This window comes from Xenia sp. Carnegie-2017, unplaced genomic scaffold (genome assembly GCF_021976095.1).
Source record: "Xenia sp. Carnegie-2017 unplaced genomic scaffold, XeniaSp_v1 HiC_scaffold_22, whole genome shotgun sequence".
Lineage (NCBI taxonomy): Eukaryota > Metazoa > Cnidaria > Anthozoa > Malacalcyonacea > Xeniidae > Xenia > Xenia sp. Carnegie-2017.
This window is the reverse complement of record NW_025813485.1, coordinates 1,486,121-1,506,488: the sequence shown is the minus strand read 5'-3', so window position 1 is coordinate 1,506,488 and position 20,368 is coordinate 1,486,121. Positions and strand designations below refer to the sequence as shown.

Sequence of the window (20,368 nt, the reverse complement as noted above, 5' to 3'; positions counted from 1 at the left end):
TAGGAGTTAGACAATATGTTGGACATTGTGACAAAGTTGTTAATTTAATTGAAAAATTTATCAATAACTTCATTCTTTAAATAATTGTAATTTCATATATTGTTTATTAAAAAAAAACATCTTTATTCATAAGTTAATACAAATTTGACAGACATGATAGCCATAGGAATTCAATTTACAAGTACAAATAAAAACTTTCAATTACAGTTATGCAGACAAGCTACATTGCAAATGAAAAGTCCCAATTCAAGCATCAAAAATAAAAGTAGTTTAGTCCAAATTCTATACTAATAACGTCTTCATCTGAAGAACGTTCTTTACGCACAGTAGGTCGTTTTATCGCTTATAACAAATCCATTGACCATTCAAATAGGAAACTCTTTACTAGAAAATATAGAAATGGAATCACACTAAATATACTTATTACTTTTGTATTAGTCCTAAATTATAAATTCTTAGGGCAATTGCCGTTCAATGTATGAGACGTTCTAAACATGGATTTCGCATACAATTCAAGGCAAGAAACTATAAAACCCGTAAAATTATAGTTGACGAACGTATCTTACAACAAAACTGTTTCTCACCTCATATCCTTGGTATCCTGTCCGATGGCATCAAAAATTTTGTCCATAAATGAATTTACATTCGTCAAATTTTCGAAAAACAACTCTCCATTATATTAACATATATGCATTCTGGCCAGTTTATCTGACTGGAGTAATGGCGGACGCAACGGATGCGCATTTGAGAACTGGGTGCAAGTGAGGGACTGATTTTTCGCTTAGTGGCGCTTTTATTACGTATCTCTTCTGCGATATTGTCACAAAATTGTGTATTCGCTCAACTGTATCCTACAAAATTACTTGGCTTTTAAAATTAAACGTCTAAGTAATTGTTTTTGCTTACAGTTTAACCTGTCTACGTAAGGTATGTTCTAAATTCACTTAATTATTTTTGTTTTAATTAATTCTTCTTCATACAGTTCATGGTTTTTAAAGAAAATTTAATAATATGTTTATTTGTAGAGAGTTGCCGCCATTACTGATTAGATGGTTTATTAAAATGGCTACAATTGAAGGCTTTGCAGGTGTTTAAAATGTGAATCAATACGTTAAATTTACGAACATTTTCTTTGCGTTAACAGATTTGTCTGCGAATCATGGCGGGTTTGATAACATGAATATATTTTTAGCATATTATTTATATATTGTTATATCTTTAAAAGAAGAAGTACTCGAAAGTGAATCGGACATTGCTAGCAATACTTCTGAAATTTCAAATGATGAATCAAGTGATAATGAGGTATATAGACAATGGCTTATTGTTATCATAGGCAAAATATAAACGTGTAATTTACTTGTATGTTTAGAGTCAACATGAACACAATGATGACTTGGCTTCAACTCGTGGTACATGTACATCATGTTGTTTATAGTCCAATATACTCAATAAAATAGGTTGTTTTACAATATGTATTTGAGATGGCAACAAAATGAAAGAAATTGCTTATTGATCTTGATTGTAAAGTTTTGAGATATGTGTATAGAAGATCATAAAATGTGAAAAAACTTTGCAAGCACAGTACTGTACGAATAATCAATGTAGGATTGGTGTGTGGTAGAACTGGACAAATAGAGTCAAATTTCGATTCAATTTTTTTTTGTTAATTTTAACTCTAGATAAACTTGCTGATTGGTTTCTTGGTTTAAATGATGAACAGATAAACCTAAGAAAAAACTGTGTTAAGATTCATGTTCTAGCCCCATTTTTACTTGGTATCATACCACCTCAATATGAAGAAAAGGTGAGTAATTCTGTTAAATATAAGCTTAACAGATGCACTATAGTTACATTCAGTGTGCAAATTAACGGTGTGCAATGTGCAATTTGCACATCGTTTTAGCTAAAATGAAAACAATTGCACATCACTTTTTCAAACGATATGCAAAAAGCAGTCAGCAAACAAAATGTTTGTGTATTGCATGATATAGTTTAGGCCATTTATTTGAGCAAGCAGAAAAAATTAAATTTTGACACAGCATCAACTGAGTGGCACAATTTATTTACAACAAAATCAGTGAGCAATTATTTTTTATGCAAAAATGATAATTTGTGTTTTTTAGTTTATTAGTTGGTCATTTGAATGTGGCTTACTGCCAACTAATGAAGTAAAGTTAGTATTCATATTTCGAAACTTTGTTGTATTTTTACATTAACAGATAAATCACTCATACATTACTATTTCTTTAACAGGCAAGACTTTGATCCTACTAATGAGGCATTTGAAAATATACAGATTGTTGAAAATGGCTTTGAAGCTCTATCACAAATTATGGTAGTTTGTTTGATGAGATTTTCATTTAACTATAGCTTTTTATTCTCCTCAAGGCTTATGTTATCATTATTGTAGTTTAAAAAACCTTGATATCATTTGGATTTAGGTTATTCTATTCTCTACAACATATCAGAAATGTATTTTGCATTTGTCGAAATATCTATTGTATGTGTATTAAATATATATTTATATATTTTTATTCTAGAACAAGAAACAAATAATTATTCAAATGCTTGAATTGAAAAATCAACTAGTCAATGTAAGTTTTGAGACATATGCATGTAATTTCCCCCAACTTCATGATATATTAAGTGAATGGTTTGACTCTTAGATCGTTAGATATTTGTAGATGGGAATTGTGCAGGTCAGTACAGTCCTCAGAAGGGCTGTTTGTGGTGTTTATTAATGTTTCAATAACCTTAATGGAGGACATATATTGTGTCAAATGTGCAGTAAATATGAGACTTTTGTAATATTGACATTGAAAAGTACTATTGCTATGGTTGTCAAACACCAACCTCTATCTCTCAGGACTCCACCAACATGGACGATATACCTCTATAAACATATAATTCATGATTTATTAATTATATGTCATGTACACTATGTTGAGTTTAGTGATGATTTATTGAAGAAGAAGATTTGTGATTATTTTGAGAGTAATTTTGTTCATAACTCATACAATCAACTGAAGAACAGTAAATTTTATTTTAATATAAAAATGTGTATCATGATATGAGAAACATTGCTTTAAATTGCTTCAAATTCCTATAAACTGCATCAAATTGCTATTTATTGTAATTTAAAGCATGTTATCAATTTCATTACAAATTTTGGACTGTTATGGACTGTGAATATTATACTTTTCAAAAATAGTCAAAGAGTCCATACTTTATGTGAAGATGTTTGTCTTTATCAACAGTATTTAATTTTTTAAATTATAAATAAATGTATTATGCCTTAATTGTAATGACAGGAATTAATCAGATCCTTCATTTCCAATTTTGATGTTTTAGTGTACTTCATACAAGAGAGCATTTAAGTGTGCCAAGAAGAAAGATTGGTTTTTGTGTGAAAGGTAAGACAACAATTTTTGAAACAAAGCTTACACCTTAACCATGCCTGAAATTCTGCCAGGATTTACATAAATCTATGTTTGAACGTGTTCAAATCAACATGCAACATAACTTGTAGCTCTATTCTTATTCATCTGCTCATAATGCCGGTTGAGTTGTCTGTTTGCTGTCTTTTTTTAATGTTTTTGAATATCCACAAAGTAATTGATGTTTGCTGCCCCAGTGATGACTGATTTCATTGAATCTCTTTGAGATACTTTTTAAAGAGTCCTGAATAGAAAATGATATGTTTCAGAAAGTTCAACTTGTATTTTAGAGATGTATGTCTTCCTAAAGATGTTAAAGTAGAGAGAGCTATCATGGCTTTACTGCTAACAGCGTATCAATGTAAGTCATGTAAACTGTTTCTGATAAGAATAAAATCATAAGTCAAAAATTTTGCATTGTATTTCTTTGTCTATTTTGTCAAATATTACACAGTATACTTTTATGTTTATACTTAATACAACTATTTCAATCTTGCTGTTTATACCTGTTTTTATTTAACATTAGATTTTACATTAGATTTACATGATCAGACATTTTTTACTAATGTTTTTAGTTTCATTTTTACAAATTGTTTATTCATTGAACATTACAGTTGCTGTGCATATTCAATTGTCGTATGTCAAAAAAACTGACCTACTCACGATCTCTTCAAGTAGTAAAGATTGCAAGGAAGTTGAAGAAGTATGATTTATGATGATTGAGTTTAATAATTTACCCACAATTTCGTATTTACGCTTGCCTCACTTCTCGAGTAGAAAGTTGAACATTAGTCTCAATTTTTTTTTATTCCATTAAAGTGTTCCAAACGACGACAACTATTTAACGTCTTATTCCATAAAATTGTCACTTCAAAGGTTCACTAAATTTTAGAAAACATTGAAGTTAAAAGAAAACGGAAATGAAGAATTTCGCTCTAAAAACTATGAAGGAGCTATCACCTTCTACAGCAAAGCTATACATGAGAGGTATTAAAATTACACTGTATATTTATATATATAAATAAATAAAGTGAGAAACTTTGCCTCTGACGACTGTTCCTCATGGGATTGAAATGATGACAGAACTAGAGGATTTGAACGCAAATTAAAGAATGTGTGTCAACCATGATGCATTGCGCGTTAATCCCAGAGTGACAGCCATTTTGTGGGCAGATAATGCCGGATTTTGCCATTGTAGTCCATGCAACTTAGAAAAACGATAGAAATTAATGTAATATAGAGTTTTAAATCAATATTTTTTTCCTGACTTTTCATATAAAGTAGACGACGTAGTGACCAAATTGAATTCGGCGTGCCACAAGCTCAAAAAGTAAAGATGTAAACATAAACAAAAGTGCGCAATGCATCTTGGTTAACGCACATTCTTTAAGTTTGTACATGATGCTCTTTAAATCATCAATTGAAATTATCTGGCGTTTTCACTAGCTTTTTCTTTTAAGCAGTCTTAATTTTTCTGAGGTGGTGTGTAATAGAACTTTATTAAATGTAATCGTGTTTTCTACGATCTTCAATATGATCTTCAAAAAAAATATCTTATATTTTTTATTTATGTCCTTTAATTACTTCATCCGTTACTTTTTTTGTTTCGAATGATGTTGAGGAGTGCAGGGTGGTAGGTAGAGGCTAATTGAGGGGGAGGGGTGTATATTCATATATTTAGTTGTGTCCAATTGATTTCTTTAGAAAGCCAAATTACTTTCAAAAGAAGCTAATCACTTGATTGTGTGTTTCGGGGACCAAAATTGCAATATATATTCAACTGTATGTGTATTTTCTGGCATATCAATATAAGAAGAAGTTAAAATTCAAAAAAAAAACCAAATTAGGCAAACTGCCAACACGAAAAGGAGAATTAAATCTTTAATGTAAAGTTCTGATTCTCCAGGGTTCGTATTAGAATAATCTATGAGACTATAACACCTAAAAAAAACATGAAAGATTGCTTTGTGGTTTTGTATCCATCATTACTCTCTTATTCGTCTTATATATAGACATTGAACTTGTTGATCCTTTGGTTGATATTTTTTTCGTTTTTATTTCAGTCCTTTTAATCACATTGTTTATGGCAATAGAGCTCAGAGTTACAAAAATCTCGGCGAATACAGGTAACTGGGTTTGTGTGTTTGTCTTTTTGTATTTTGTTCAACCGAAGTAAACTCAGTTTAAATCATTAATCATAAGCTTGACAGCAAAATGGTCTTATATTGTGGGAGAATTTTGTTATTGTGTCGAGTATTGAAAAATAGTTTTTAAGCAATTATGCTGCTATTTTGGAATAATTGCAGTAACTCTATTCTGCAGTGGTTGAAAACAGTTTTATTTTACCTTTGTAATTCTCCTTTAGCAAATTGAATAATGTTAATGTTAATTGAACTCTGTGAAAGTGAAGTTGAACCAAAAAACAAATTGTCATGTGCCTTTTTATTTTAAACTCCACTTTTGGTCCTTTGTTGGTGTGCATGTTTGAAATATTCTTCAGTATAAAAAATTTTGAGAAGGCAGTCAAATTACTTATTTTTGGCTTTGTTATTAATTTTTGCAAAAATTCATGTCAATAGAAATTTAAAATACATCATCTTTAGCGACTTGTTCTTTACCCTGGTGAATATATTATGCATATTATTTTTCTTTATTAAAGAAAAGCTCTGATGGATGCCAAAAGAACAATTATTTTAAAACCAGACTGGGATAAGGTACGAGGAAAGCCATGATATTTAATTTTAGTTATATATAAAAATGCTTTGTACGTACTTGTAAGAACGAGCATAACCAAAGAAGAAGTTTTGTTTGTTTGTTTTTTTGTAATTGCAAGTCTAACGTTTGATGAAATTCAAAGCCCTAATTTTGAGACGTTTAAGTAACTTATGAATACCATTGTAAATAATTAGTTTGTAGGAAAAGAATGCATATAATTGATTTAACTACAGTTGGTGTGTTTGTTAGAAATAGCGTTTACTTGTGGTCTTCTCAAAATGCTGCTTTTGATTTAGATTGGCATTAGTAGAAGATTGTTTCTCAACCATCATCCTATTGCAGCGTTGTATTTATTATTTCATAAAACATAGATTTGTCTTTAGCTATTTACATAGACGCACAACTTATAAAATCATGAAACTTGAACAATAATTTTTATCGCTAAAAGCTTAAGTTTTCTGGCAATGAGATTTTCTCATCATTTCTCGTTCATTTCATAGGGTCTATACAGATTTAAGGAGGCGGCTGCTGCTCTTCAAGATGGAGAAGGAGGAAAAGCGTCATTTCTTTCTTTTTGCGTTGACAAACATATAATTGACGGTAATAACCACTAACCAGCGTACTATTTTGCAAATTCATTTTTATGATTTTGTTTAATTTTGTAGGATATTTTGCGGCTTTATAATTTATTTACATTGTTTTACTTTAGATGAAACGAAGCAAAGCAGAGCTCAAGATGTAAAAAAACAAAACTCAGTTACAACAAATGAGTGAGTGTAAAGCATGTGTATGGTTTTTTTATGTCACTTCACATTATTTATTTAATATCTGCTTATTTTAAAGTGAAAATTATGAAAGCGATGAAACTATACCTCCTCTTGTTTCTGCTGATGAAGACGATACATCATCCTGTAGTAGCAGCGATACTATGATGGTATATAAAGATGATATGCCAGATCTTCTTGAGGATTATAATACTGATTCAAAAGAATCCTCCGATCTAGACCAGGTGTGTAATTATTACTGATTGTTTTACAAAAGATTTCAAACTGAAGTTCGTTATTGGATTGAACGTAGAAAATGAGAGGATTTAAGTTCAGTTTATTTTATTTCCTACTTTGATTATGAATTTTGTGCTTTCAGTTTTGCAAAAGTTTTATTACATAAGTTTGCATGTTGTGAAGTTTTTGTACATTTGTGTTAATAAATGTAGGTAAAATTTTGCATCTTTTGTTGTAGAATGTGGATTATAATTTTCATACAGGTACGTCTGTACTCATGTTAACTTATATAGTAATGTAAGAAATAGTGGACAGATATGTTACTTGCATGAATCTTCATTCGCTATAAAATTAATTATTACATTTCATTTGGAACTTTTACTGCTCTACTGTCTGTTATTTATTTATTTTGAGTTATTCAGTTCAAAATTGCCAGAGAGTGAAGTAGAAAAAGATGTATAGCTATGTAATTGATAATTTTTCACTTTAAAATATAGCTGATGGATATTTTACAGATCTCTGTGTGATCTGCTTTCGTGAAACCGATATGAAAAAATGGAATCTTATCATGTTTATGAATTGATATCATCCATAATATAAAATAGTGATAGTATTTGTGTCTACATGGTTAATATGAAATAGTGAATATTTATTTAGTTTATGTTTAGAAACTCCAAAATGTTGTCTTAAATCATAAAAAAGTTGTTTTTTATGTAATTTAGTTCAAATGCGAGAGAAATCGTCATCACGAGAGAAAAAGTTTGTGTGACAGTTGTAAAATTTTCATTTTATAAATTATTAGTGATATATTATCATGTGAACATTTCTACTTTACAGACGTCCAAAAATGAGTAAAGTTAACTTAGGAATCTTACGTCAACAAAAGGAATTGAAAGAAAATTCTGAGAAAATTGAACAGACAAGATCTGCAGAGAAAAAATCATTAAAAGTGGATAAATATATGAAACCGAAAGGGGTAGGAGAATTATTTATAAATATGATGAACTTTAGATGTGGTCTGTCGAAGGAACTCGTCGTATCTCGTCTCTGAAAATGTGCTTTTTTTTAAAATGCTTGTTTTTTCTTTTAAACTAAAAGCAAATGATTTACTGTCTCAAAAATGATACAAAAGTAAACAAAAAATAATTTGTAGATGTATACGTAGTTTGCCATTGGTACAACTTTATATAAGTAATATTTCGTTAATTATTGTCTTAAAGGAGTTTATAACTTTCGTTCATTTCATTCTCCTAACATTCCCCTATATGCAGGTATATTGTTCTGGTAAATTAGTGAAGAAAGAACAAGTATCTTTACCAGAAACGAAAACACAAATTGAGGGAATTTTAAGGGAGGTAATTATGTTAACATTATTTTATCGTGAAGTTCCGTGAATGAATTCAATTTTTAACATATAATGTGATTTTATTTTTCTGTTGCTTAAGGGATCCAAAGCGTTACTTAACTCAAGTTTTACGGAAGCTTGTAAAAGCTATAAAAAGCCTTGGATATGATTGATGCTGGACCTCGAAAGGTTAGATCTCTCTTACTTATGTACAACGATCCGCCAATTTATTTTTGTTTACATTATTATTACTCCAATTTTGTTTTCAGTCGTTGGACTATGATGACATGAAGTACGCCGTAGTTTTATATGCCTATGGAACTGCATTAGCCGGCACTGGTCTACATATGGTAAGTGGGCACGCAATATTATTTGGAACATTTATGTTGTGATTTTTTTACTTGGGTCAACATTATTTTTTTCCTTTTACAAATAAGAAATTTCTTGATTAAATCTCTTTGAAAAGCTACAATTTCTGGAAATGCAATTAGTAGTTCGTAATGTTTATCTTTCCCATCGATGGATCATATTGTTCAATCTGTTTTTAGAACATAGAAACCGCAAGAAGTATATTTCAGAATATAATAACATCTTTGAAAACTATAAACTTTCCTCTCGCTTATTACGGTCTTAGTAGGAGTCTCATTCGTCAAAATAGGTTTGATCAATTGCTTTAATGTGTTGCTTAAATTGAAAAATAACGTAATCATATTTTGAACTCATGCACAGATTTCATGAGGCTATCCAAATTTTGAACGAAGGATTGAATCTTATGAATCAATTAACGTGCGAAATAAATTGGCCTGGAACTGACATTGTTATTGATGAGACTCAAACAGGGAAGCTTGAGGTACAATACGGGATTTTTACTAAATATCCCTAAAGCATACTCTTTATATAGCTACCATGCGTCCTTTTTGACAAAAATATTTAACTTTTCTTGTAATTTTGACATTAATTTTCCAATTACATTTAAATAATGGCCAATATGAATGGATCTGTTCAATGGTGGTACACCATTTTTCAAAAGCATCTCTTATATTTGTGCTATTATAGCTACTTATGATAGTTCAATCTAACACTAAAAATAAACAGAAAATTGAACCTCAAAAAAATGGGAGAGCAGTTTGCCAAGACTGCATTTTGAAGGGCTTGTGCAAGCATGAATGAGGTGTTAAAAATCAATTTTTTGATTTCATGCAATGAAAGTTAGTAGCACCTGTTACCATTTATTTCTATATTTGGTGCAAATAAAGCGAATTTAATATGTAACTAACGTAAAATCAAATTCATCATCGTTGTATATGTATTTTTAAAAATATTTCTCAAACTCTTTTTCATAGAGCTCATTAAATAATGCTTTAACCACTTGTAAATATCCGCCTAAAGCAGACGCAATATGTCGCTACGAGAAATGCTTAGGAATGAAGAAAAGTATTTATATTTCAGATCTAGGTATGTTTTAAATGTGTATATGATACATTTATCAATATCTAATGAATGTTATTTGACTGCAGATTATAACGGTTACGTTGGAATCGTATGCACAGAAGCCTGTTTAGTTGAATATCATATCCAATGTTGGAAAAAGTTTAAGTCAAGTTTTATCGATTTGTCAAGTGACAAGGTAAAAAACGTATGAGTTGATGTTTGTCAAGAGATTTATTCTGTATAAATATTATTGTTTCCAATTCATGAGAAATAGGAATATTTAATATTCTTACTTCTTTAGGATTTCCTTGGTACGAAGTGTATTACAAGCAATTGTAATGGCGAAATCAAACTGATAAAGATTTATGATTCAGAGGGTCTAAAAACTGAGGTAAGTGTTTTTTGCCCGTGATATTAGACGCTTTATCACAGTTGTCTTTTGAGTTCTTGTTATATCAGCTATACTGAGAAGGTAATTTTATACAAATCAACATTTTATGTCGTACGAACACCATGGCGTCTAATTCTGAAAAAAAATTTCATTTCTAGCTTCTTTCAGACAAACTAAAATTAAAAAAAGATAAAGTCCAGGTGACCGTGTAAGTAAGCATACAAACTGGTTTCTCCAAAACAGAACTTTCACAAAAAATATCATGATGTATATTTTAGAAATTCTAAGAAAAAGAAACGATCAAAGAAGAAAGGAAAACATGTGGCTTCCGAAGACAGTATGAAAGAACGTGTTTCTGAAGTATTAGATGAAAAACCTTGTAGTCTACCATCCGATGAAATGCAATCTTTAGGTGAATTGAAATAAAATTGAATCATCAGGAAGTTTATGCTGCATGAAATGAATTTTCTATTGTATGAATTTATGTATTGTAAGATCTTTTCTCTACATTTAAAGATATTCCACTTAAAGATGAAAAAGATCCATCCGTAAGAGAAATACGTTCGAGGAAAGTTTTATCATTTTCTGAACATGTGAAGAATTGTTTTATTATCATTCACAGAAAGAAAAAATTCACCTGACTGAAAAAGATCACGAAGAACTCTCCATGGTTCCAGGTTTATATCTTTATTGACTACCATACAATCATCCATGACCAAGAACATTTTGACACAGCAAATTTTAGTATAATTTAATTACATTCCGCTCTCTTAAGTAGTGACGTCACTGACTTGTATTTGTTTTTAATACTGTACATGTATTCTAAATCTCGGATTTTTAGAATCTGGGATGTTTGTACTGAAGAAAGATTACGATCAGACAGAAAATCTGGTATGCTTTACTGCATAAGTATTCTAAATATCTGTAATTCAATCCTTATTCATGCTAAAACTTCATGAACACTGAAGGAGAGAAGTGCAGTGAACACTGAAGGAGAGAGATAGGGTGAACACTGAAGGAGAGAGGTACAGTGAACACTGAAGATGAGAGGGACAGTGAACACTAAAGGAGTGAGGTACAGTGAACACTGAAGGAGAGGGGACAGTGAGCACTGAAGATGAGAGGGACAGTGAACACTGAAGATGAGAAGTACAGTGAACACTAAAGGAGTGAGGTACAGTGAACACTGAAGGAGAGAGGTACAGTGAACACTGAAGGAGAGAGGTACAGTGAACACTGAAGGAGAGTGCAGTGAACACTGAAGGAGAGAGATAGGGTGAACACTGAATGAGTGAGGTACAGTGAAAACTGAAGGAGAGAGGGACAGTGAACACTGAAGATGAGAGGGACAGTGAACACTGAAGATGAGAAGTACAGTGAACACTAAAGGAGTGAGGTACAGTGAACACTGAAGAGAGAGGACAGTGAACTGAAGGAGAGGGACAGTGAACTGAAGGAGAGAAGTGAATGAAGGAGAGAGATAGGTGAACACTGAATGAGTGGAGGTAAGTGAACACTGGATAAGAGGGACATGAACACTGAAGATGAGAGAAGTGAAGGAGTCCTGGAAGGAGAGGACAGTGAACACTGAAGGAGAGGGAAGTGAACACTGGAATGGTGAGGGTGAACACTGAAGGTGAGGACAGTGAACACTGAAGGAGAGAGGTAAGGAACATGAAGGAGAGAAACACTGAAGGAGAGAGTGAACACTGAAAGAGTGAGGTGAACACTGAAGGTGAGAGGACAGTGAACACTGAAGGAGAAAGGGAGGAACACTGAAGAAGAGAGATGAAGGAGAATAAGAGAGAACATGAACACTGAAGGAGAGAGGGAAGTGAAGGACTGAAGGAGAGAGATGAAGAGAGAATGAAGGAGAGGGACAGGAACACTGAAAAGAGAGAAGAACAGTGGAAGGAAGAGGAGAGAGGACAGTGAACACTGAAGGAGAGAGGACAGTGAACACTGAAGGAGAGAACAGTGAACAGAAGAGAGAAGGTGAACACTGAATGAGTGAGGACAGGGAACACTGAAGAGGAAGGGACAGTGAACACTGAAGATGAGAAGTAGTGAACAAAGAGGAGGTACAGTGAACACTGAAGGAGAGAGAGTGAACACTGAAGGAGAGAGGTGAGGTGGAAGGAGGAAGTGAACACTGAAGGTGGAGGACAGTGAACACTGAAGGAGAGAGGACAGTGAACACTGAAGGAGAGAGGACAGGAACACTGAAGGAGAGGGAGGAACACTGAGGAAGGTGAAGTGAGAGGACAGGAAGGAAGGAGAGGTAGAGTGAACACTGAAGAAGAGAGATACAGTGAACACTGAAGGAGAGAGATACAGTGAACACTGAAGGAGAGATACAGTGAACACTGAAGGAGAGAGACAGTGAACACTGAAGGAGAGAGATAGTGAACACTGAAGGAGAGAGGTACAGTGAACACTGAAAGAGAGAGGTAGAGTGAACACTGAAAGAGTGAGGTACAGTGAACACTGAAGGTGAGAGGGACAGTGAACACTGATAGAGAGGAAGAGTTTGACGTTGGAAGAGAGAGATGCTGTGAACGCTGGAAAACAAGGGAAATCTCGTTACCAATCGACATTTTTGTAACATTTTTTTGTCCAATCCATCAATTACTGAAAATCAAATTTGTCTTTGCTTTCAATAGATTGTCATTCATTGCTTTGTATCACGTCACTGTTTTTACGAAGTAAAAGTTAGCTGTATTGTGTTTGAGCTTTCTATTATAGCTTTTTCTTTGTTTCAAATTTCAGGGGACAAAACCTTTGAAAGGAAAGCATAGAAAAAAGAAAACTAAGGTGAATAAATTTGCGTGTGAAAATGACAAAATTTGAATTTTCGTTTGATTTAACGTGAATTTCAACTCTTTGAATTGTGAATTTTAGAATGTTCAGTCATTAGATGAGTTCCTGGGTCCTGATAATGAAAATTTACGTCTTCGTCCTTACCAACACGATGAAGAAAACTATGATGAAATTCCATCGGAATCTTTGTATGTTGAGATTTTAAATTTGCTTGAAATTAGCTTTGACTGTAAGATTTATTGCATCCGAACGATCCTTTAACGTTTGCTTTTATGCTTTCTTCCTAATAAATAAGCTTTTAAAAATTGCAAATTATTCTGATCTACAATGATATAAATAACTGATTAGGTTTTACTGCCGATGAATTGTTGTATCTAGCATTATCAACCACAACTTTTCTCTCCAACAAGATCTTTTTTTTCTTGCAGTACTCGTCGCCCACCTGAAGGTTGGAACAGAAATTTATTCTCAATTCCTGCTCATTTAAAACACGAAGCTCAAGAGATTGAAAACTCTCTCTCTCTAAGCAATCACGATTCCATCCGAGAATACGTCTGTTCGTGAGTATTCTTTATTTTACTTAGAAAGTTTGCACAATCGTGAAGAGTGAAAATTTAATTTAAAAGCAGTTTAAATATTCCGGGGTGTTCATAATTTTTATTACGTTATAAAGAAGTCAATATTTTGAAAAAATAGATGATGAGAAAAGTAGTTTTCTCATTATCCATAGAAGTAAGAATATATTTCTCGCTGTAAGGCCAAAGTATATAACTCTTGTTTATAGTTGATTCAAACTACCAGTGAAAAAAGCTAATTTTTTTCGAAATTTCGCACCATCCTTTGATCTTTAGTTCTTCGTCGCATAAGTAAAAGCGACGGCACGTCAATAACTTAAGTATTTCACTATTTTAGAGCTTTTAATAACTTACTTAAAGTGCAAGGTCCTTTGCATATTGAATCTGATCAAATGGAAAGACTCTTTAATATTATGCCCGAAGAAGTACATTCAATCGTACGAGACGAAGGAGGATTGCGCAAATTTCTTAAAAATTTGAATTTTATTATCGAAGGAGATATCATTCAAAGCTATGAAGATAAACTTATAACAGACAGGAAAATGTCTCTTACCAAGCCATATGAAGAGAACACTAAAAATGCTACAGAAGGGGATATTTTTACTGCTAAAATAGTGCATTTATCAAATGCTACTGGTAAAGAATATTTAAGAAATAACACGGATGACCTGAGTTTAACTGGGACTTATTTTGAAAATGGCGTCAATTTTGATAGTTGGGTTAGAGCCAAGGAGTTCATGCCTTCGCAAAAAAGTTTACCAACTTCAAATGATGCAGTAGGATTTCACGAAATACATGTCTTAACAGATGATATTGACCGAGCAAATAATCTAAATCTCTTGGAAACAAGTGTTAATTGCATGGATGAAAAAACTAATGATGCATTAAGCACTGCAAACAGTGCAAAAGCATTTTATTCAAAAAGAGAGGAGAGTGCAACGGTTTACCCTGAAACATATAACTCTTTAAACTCCTTACCAGCTGATCATGGCGAGAACATTTATAAAATAAGTTCTGTTGATCATTCAGATGACGTCAAACAAGTTTTTATGAGGGAGAAAGAAATCAGTATAGTTGGCGATAGTGATACTTCATCTAGCATTATGAAGTATGTTAGAACTACGGTTGCTACACAAACAACTGCGTCGTCTTTGTCAAAAGAATATACTGAGGATATTATGAAAGAATCAAAAAATGAAACTATTGTTGATAATGATTCCAAGACTAAACTGGCCGTAAATATAACACATCAACATGTTGAGCGTAAAAGCACTAAAGAAAAGGGTATTCTGTGCAAACCAAATACAAAAACAAAAATAACAATGACGGATCCGACAAGCGAACTCACCAAAGTTGAGGTTGATAAATTGCTGCGATCAGCTAAAACATGGGAAAATAAATATTTAGACGAACAAGTTAAAAATACTCGAATGGAAAAAAATTATAAAACGGAGATTGGCAATCTGCAAAAGAGGCTTCAGGAGTGCAGACAGAATCTTCAGGTTGGTTTATAACTAAATCAAACATAAAGTTATATGAATATCATTAAATCACTGGCAAGGATCATGAAATAAAACAATCAGTGTTTTTGTGAATTCGTTTAAATTCAAATATTTCCAAAGTACAAATTTTCAAAAACATATAATAAAAGAAACCTTTAGACCATATGACATGATGAGATTCATTGTGTAAACTCAGATGACTGGTTCCTTTTAATGAAAAAAAAATTCACTGAATTCTTTACTTTGTATAGTTGTATCAAAAAAGATCGCATAGTCAGTCTCATAGTTTTAAATAAATCAATTAGATTTTAGGAAGATATAAGTTGATATTGACATTACGATGACATCAAAGTTCCTGTATCGTGTTTTTGCATTTCTGCCATTTAGATAGTTCAAGATACTTTAAAAAGTTTGTATTATATTTTATAGTTGGAAAATATGATTTTGCAGGATATTTTCGCACTCCAAGTTGAAAAATTGACCATTTTCATTGTTTGACCGCCAGTATAAAAAAGCTGGTAACTAATGTTATTTTTGACGTCACGTCGGGAATTCATCTGTTGTATTTTGTGTAAAATTGGGTGTTTTTGAACATCCACGACACAAGATGTCATACACGTAGGTAATGCAACAATATATGCTTTTGAGGAAATTATGTGTAAAATAGTGTTTTCTTAAAACGTGTTCCCGATATGACGTCAAATCTAAGCTCTCGCCTTAGTTTTTTTAATGTCACTGTCAGGCAAATAATGATCTACTTTGAGCTCTAAAAAATGCACGAAGGTCAAATTTTCGAATTATAAAATATATTGACAATATGTTTAAAATTTTCTAAACTATTTACATAGCCTAACTGCAAAAACTTGATATAAGCACTTTAAGTTTGTAGCAACGTTTATAAAATCTGTCATGTGTTGTGAACGTAAAACGCATATTTTTAGGTTTTAGCTGAAGAACATGAAGAATATAAAGCATTTCATAGTCGTGAGATACAAGATTTTACGACAGAAAAACGTGAAAGAGATGAACGCATCAAGCAATTGGAAGAAAAAGTTATCTTAACAGTTGTGGGTGAAGAAAGGTAAATGGCATAAAATTTGCAATCTTTGATTTTGATTACTATGCCCGTTTGTTGTTCATCTATTCTTCTTCATTGAGATCTTATTTTTTTTCGCGCATTAACAATTTTTTTATTAAAATGTCTCGAAATATCAATTAGTTGACATTACGTATCTAATATTTATTTTTCAGACGAAGAGAAGAGCTACAGGTCGAGCTTACTGCTCTTAGGAAAGAGAAGTATGTTGCTTTGAATGAATTCCAGCGATAATCGTTACTTACACAAACACTTTTATTTATATAAAGGAAACAAATACAACTTTAGACAATGAATATAAGGTTTTTTGCTGGTTTTTGTTAAGGAAATTGTTTGATTAAGATGATAATATTGAGTTTTCTTGTCAATGTGTTGTGAACAATTGATTAAATTGAGATTTCAAAACTAATATTTAGAGAACAATGGAAGCTCGATGAAGGAAAACTAAGAAAATTGTTAGAATTACAAGCCAAAAGAGCGTGTGATGCTGAGGTTTGGTAAATTCAATTAAATAATGGTATGAAAAGTCGTTTATATTCATATTTTGTTATAGATTAATTTTTTGGAGCTACAGCGAAGTGTCAATTTTGGTGCCTTTACGCGAGCTTTACAAGAATCAGAGCTAACTTTGCATCATATAAATCAAATACTTTCTGCTAAGTAAGTTTATTTTTTTCATTAGAAAGTGAAAAACTGTTAACTATAGATAATAATTTTAACCAATTTCAGCATTTAAACGTATTTTCTGACTAGTATCACTATACTTAGCAGTTTTACACCTCAACTTCAAGATTTCAAAGTACAATGGCAGCGTTATATCGTCGATTGCAAGTTTAAATTTGATAGAAATAAGGTTTGTATTCTATTTCAAATACATGACGTAAAATAAAAATTTATATACCGTTGCTGCTGTTCTTGGATATAATTCTCACAAGATGTGATTTTGTTTTTTAGTCAATGTTTGATTCTAGCATAACGAAACTGAAAGAAGGAATTCCGTTGTCATCTTTAACATCTCTCCGTATTGTTCACCCTAGTCCTTATCCTGGACCCCCTATACTACAATTGGTAATGATAATAAGAATTTAGTTATACACGATTTTCAAGTCCACATAACATGCAAAAAGAAACAAATGTTATCACAAACACACGATTTTTGTGATATTTTCACATGTGCACTGACTGCATTTACTCGACCTAAAAGAGATTTGGTTTATCTGCATATTTCGCACAAACATTACCTTTATTGAGCTTGCATAATAGTCCTATATTTATACGTATGTTTCCTCTATAGTAAACACATTACCATCAAACATTTCTGTAATTTTTCTATATTCGTGTCTGAAAGTTTATTATACACCAATAAGAAAATGGGAAATACTTATATGCAATCAAGAATAGATAGTATAAAATTAAAGTCGTCAAAATAGCAACTGCTAAGAGACTAATTACTTTATACATCTATTATAATGAGTCGCTTTAGCTTTAAGTAATTTACTAGAATTCAAAATACTGGAACTTCAAATTCGTTTTGAAGTGTCTTTATATATTTCCCAACTTAAATCACAGTCAAAGAACAAAGCTGAATGCTATTCCATTCTGTTCCACGAGCATTAACCAATTTCAATTGGTTTTTATAATCAGTGTAACTCTTTACTTCACCAATGTATTCTTATTTCATTGATATACATAGTGTACCCTTATTTCATTATTTCATTATCCTTATTTTATCACAGGTGTACCCTTATTTCGTTATTACTACATCCTTATATTATTATTGGTGTACCCTGATTTTATTATGAATATATTCATGGCATTTTAATATATGCTTTTACTGATTCAATTCTAGCCTCCTGGTATTTCTGCTCCTCCGGGAAATAAAACATTTCCTAAACATGTAAACAAATCAAATCAAGCTACGGTAAGCATAGTCATATACTGCTATGATATTGCGTGTTTTTAGTTCTATCGTGTGTTGTATATTATCGTGTTCTTATGTTATTGTGTTTTATATTATCGTGTGTTTTATATTATCGTTTTCTTATGTTATTATGTTCTTATATTATCGTGTGTTTTATATTATCGTGTTCTTATGTTGTCGTGTTCTACATCCATCTATTTCTATGCATGATACGTATAAAAAACAACATTTATCTTTATCTATCTATGATACGTCTTTAATATGCAGAATTGCAATGACTATTGGATGATTTAGAAGTCACTGCATTTTTTTTCTTCATACTTATGTTTCATGAAGAATTTGCTACGTAATGACATTGCTTTGATGGAGAGGTACAAGGTTGTGCTTAATCTTGTTTAGAATACTAGTTTTGTCTGCCAAAACAGTTTACACGACTCAACCTACCTAACTAGCTTGCTGCTTACTCTGTTTTGCTTATTTTTGCTTTTAGGTTGCTACTCTAAATGTTAACCCGGACGGGGTCGAGGACTTATTTGAAAGAGTGTCTAAGTGCTTTTATTTTTAGGTATCAACTCACGGATCATTTGCTTTCCCTGGTGGCACCTCTACTTCTATGGGTTTTCGAAGTTTAGGTCCTGAAAGGTTTCCTGTAAATCCAACCACTTCTACCAACCACAAAGAGTCCGAAACGGATACTAAACCAGCAAACAATTATGAAAAAATCATCCTTAGATTATCCACGCAATTTCCTTGTTATACCAGGTTTGTTTTTTTGTTGTTTTTTTGTTTTATTTAGCGCTTTTTATGATGTGTAGTTTTCTAATTCATTGTGTATAATATACGACTATTTTAATACTTACTGTATTTATTCATATATTTATGTTTTATAGAAACGAGATAATTTTCTTCATAAAAAAATTGAGAGCAAGTAAAAGTGGATCATTGACTGGGTTGTCTTTTGATGATGTTGTTGATTGTGTTGCCAAATTAATCAAAGAAAGAGAACAACAGGTAAGGATTGAAGGAATTTTTTGAATATATACTTACGAGTTTTACTTAATTTTATATGTATTATAATATATATTCTTATGTTTTTATATTATATTATAAAATATTATGTTTTTATGTTATTATGTTTATAGATGAGTAACGCTATTGCATCTGCAGCAGCTGGACCTAGTAATTCTATAGCAACTCGTGCTCAGACTTCTGCGTCTAGAACATCTTCATTACCGTTAACAAGACCTCAATCAACATTACCTCAAAAACCTTCAACTTCAGCCAGTAAACTTGCTCCTACCGCCATCAAACCAGTGATCCAGGCATCAAAATCCTTAGCTACATCTGCCTTTACAACAACAAAAACGGTTTCTAGCGCTTCGCTATTGTGTTACGAAGATCCATGTGTCATTTGCCATGATGAAATGAGTGACGCTACAAAAAATGTTTCCTTAGATTGTGGGCATAAATTTCATCACGATGTGAGCAGAACTTCACCTTTGATTTTTCTTCTTCTATTTGATTATTTCGTAATATGTTGAATTTGTAAACCTATCAATGGTATTTTAGTGCTTTACGTGTGACACGAAAAACTTTCCTAGGTTTTTTTGCTTTAAACATTCCCATTAAGCATGATGGTTTTTGTGTGAACAAAATGTTAACAACTCACGGATTTTTTCTTCATTTCAGTGCATTAAAAAGTGGTTGACTGGCGAGCAAAGTACCTGTCCTACTTGCCGTGTTCATGCTCTTTTACCTGATGAATTTCCTCAGCTAAAGTGAATGCTTTACTTTCATCTTATAAATGTTTTGTGAAATTGTTTTTTTTTTGTTGCTTGTTATGTGGGAAAGATTTTTTTTTAATTTCTATTTGTTACGGATACTACAAACTGATCAAAAAGGAAGTTGGCTGCAATCACGTTTTTCTAAACATTATACGTTAATTATGATCAATCTATCAATTAGGTTATGGCTCTTGTTTATATATATTAATCATATTGTGTGCTATGTTGTAGACATATTCAGCTCTTTCATTTGTCCAGCTTTGCATGTTAATTTTTTTTGGTTTGCGATGAAGATTTTCGATTGTTTCATTTAGGCTGCGTTTACACTATACCGGATTCGCTCATCACGA

At 31.9% G+C, this 20,368-nt stretch overlaps 2 protein-coding genes across 3 annotated transcripts; both read left to right on the top strand.

Moving 5' to 3' along the window:
* Positions 1–605: 605 nt before the first annotated feature.
* Positions 606–6,926, top strand: LOC124446213 (E3 ubiquitin-protein ligase TTC3-like). Its single transcript, XM_046997041.1, has 16 exons — positions 606–927; positions 1,026–1,087; positions 1,226–1,302; positions 1,370–1,409; positions 1,680–1,804; positions 2,124–2,173; positions 2,254–2,335; positions 2,541–2,594; positions 3,352–3,413; positions 3,728–3,798; positions 4,052–4,140; positions 4,330–4,424; positions 5,501–5,563; positions 6,097–6,151; positions 6,653–6,752; positions 6,862–6,926. The coding sequence occupies exons 2-16, from the start codon at positions 1,063–1,065 to the stop codon at positions 6,924–6,926; spliced, it is 1,053 nt and encodes a 350-aa protein (XP_046852997.1). The 5' UTR covers positions 606–927; positions 1,026–1,062.
* Positions 6,927–8,048: 1,122 nt separating this feature from the next.
* LOC124446205 (E3 ubiquitin-protein ligase TTC3-like) lies at positions 8,049–20,275 on the top strand. 2 transcript variants are annotated; one of them, XM_046997034.1, is made up of 29 exons: positions 8,049–8,129; positions 8,425–8,508; positions 8,599–8,687; positions 8,768–8,848; positions 9,047–9,156; positions 9,228–9,348; positions 9,842–9,953; positions 10,016–10,125; positions 10,231–10,320; positions 10,479–10,528; positions 10,599–10,732; positions 10,837–10,868; positions 10,943–10,997; positions 11,162–11,211; positions 13,090–13,134; positions 13,222–13,328; positions 13,569–13,700; positions 14,053–15,217; positions 16,159–16,298; positions 16,469–16,516; positions 16,730–16,805; positions 16,867–16,973; positions 17,085–17,166; positions 17,268–17,381; positions 18,163–18,234; positions 18,800–18,996; positions 19,125–19,245; positions 19,377–19,715; positions 19,924–20,275. In XM_046997034.1, the coding sequence occupies exons 3-29, from the start codon at positions 8,664–8,666 to the stop codon at positions 20,014–20,016; spliced, it is 3,807 nt and encodes a 1,268-aa protein (XP_046852990.1). In that variant the 5' UTR covers positions 8,049–8,129; positions 8,425–8,508; positions 8,599–8,663; the 3' UTR covers positions 20,017–20,275. The 2 variants fall into 2 exon arrangements, with proteins under 2 accessions (XP_046852990.1, XP_046852989.1); XM_046997033.1 differs by having other exon boundaries at positions 17,082–17,166.
* Positions 20,276–20,368: the final 93 nt, after the last annotated feature.

What these genes read in the sequence shown, in the direction of transcription:
- LOC124446205 (XM_046997033.1), top strand. Translation starts at nt 8,664, where the DNA reads ATGATTGATGCTGGACCTCGAAAG. An exon ending in AGAACTCTCCATGGTTCCAG is followed by an intron (nt 10,998 to 11,161) that starts GTTTATATCTTT and finishes TCGGATTTTTAG; the next exon opens with AATCTGGGATGTTTGTACTG. An exon ending in ACAAATCAAATCAAGCTACG is followed by an intron (nt 18,235 to 18,799) that starts GTAAGCATAGTC and finishes TTTTATTTTTAG; the next exon opens with GTATCAACTCACGGATCATT.
- LOC124446213 (XM_046997041.1), top strand. Translation starts at nt 1,063, where the DNA reads ATGGCTACAATTGAAGGCTTTGCAG. An exon ending in TGACTTGGCTTCAACTCGTG is followed by an intron (nt 1,410 to 1,679) that starts GTACATGTACAT and finishes TTTTAACTCTAG; the next exon opens with ATAAACTTGCTGATTGGTTT. An exon ending in AAGCTCTATCACAAATTATG is followed by an intron (nt 2,336 to 2,540) that starts GTAGTTTGTTTG and finishes TTTTTATTCTAG; the next exon opens with AACAAGAAACAAATAATTAT.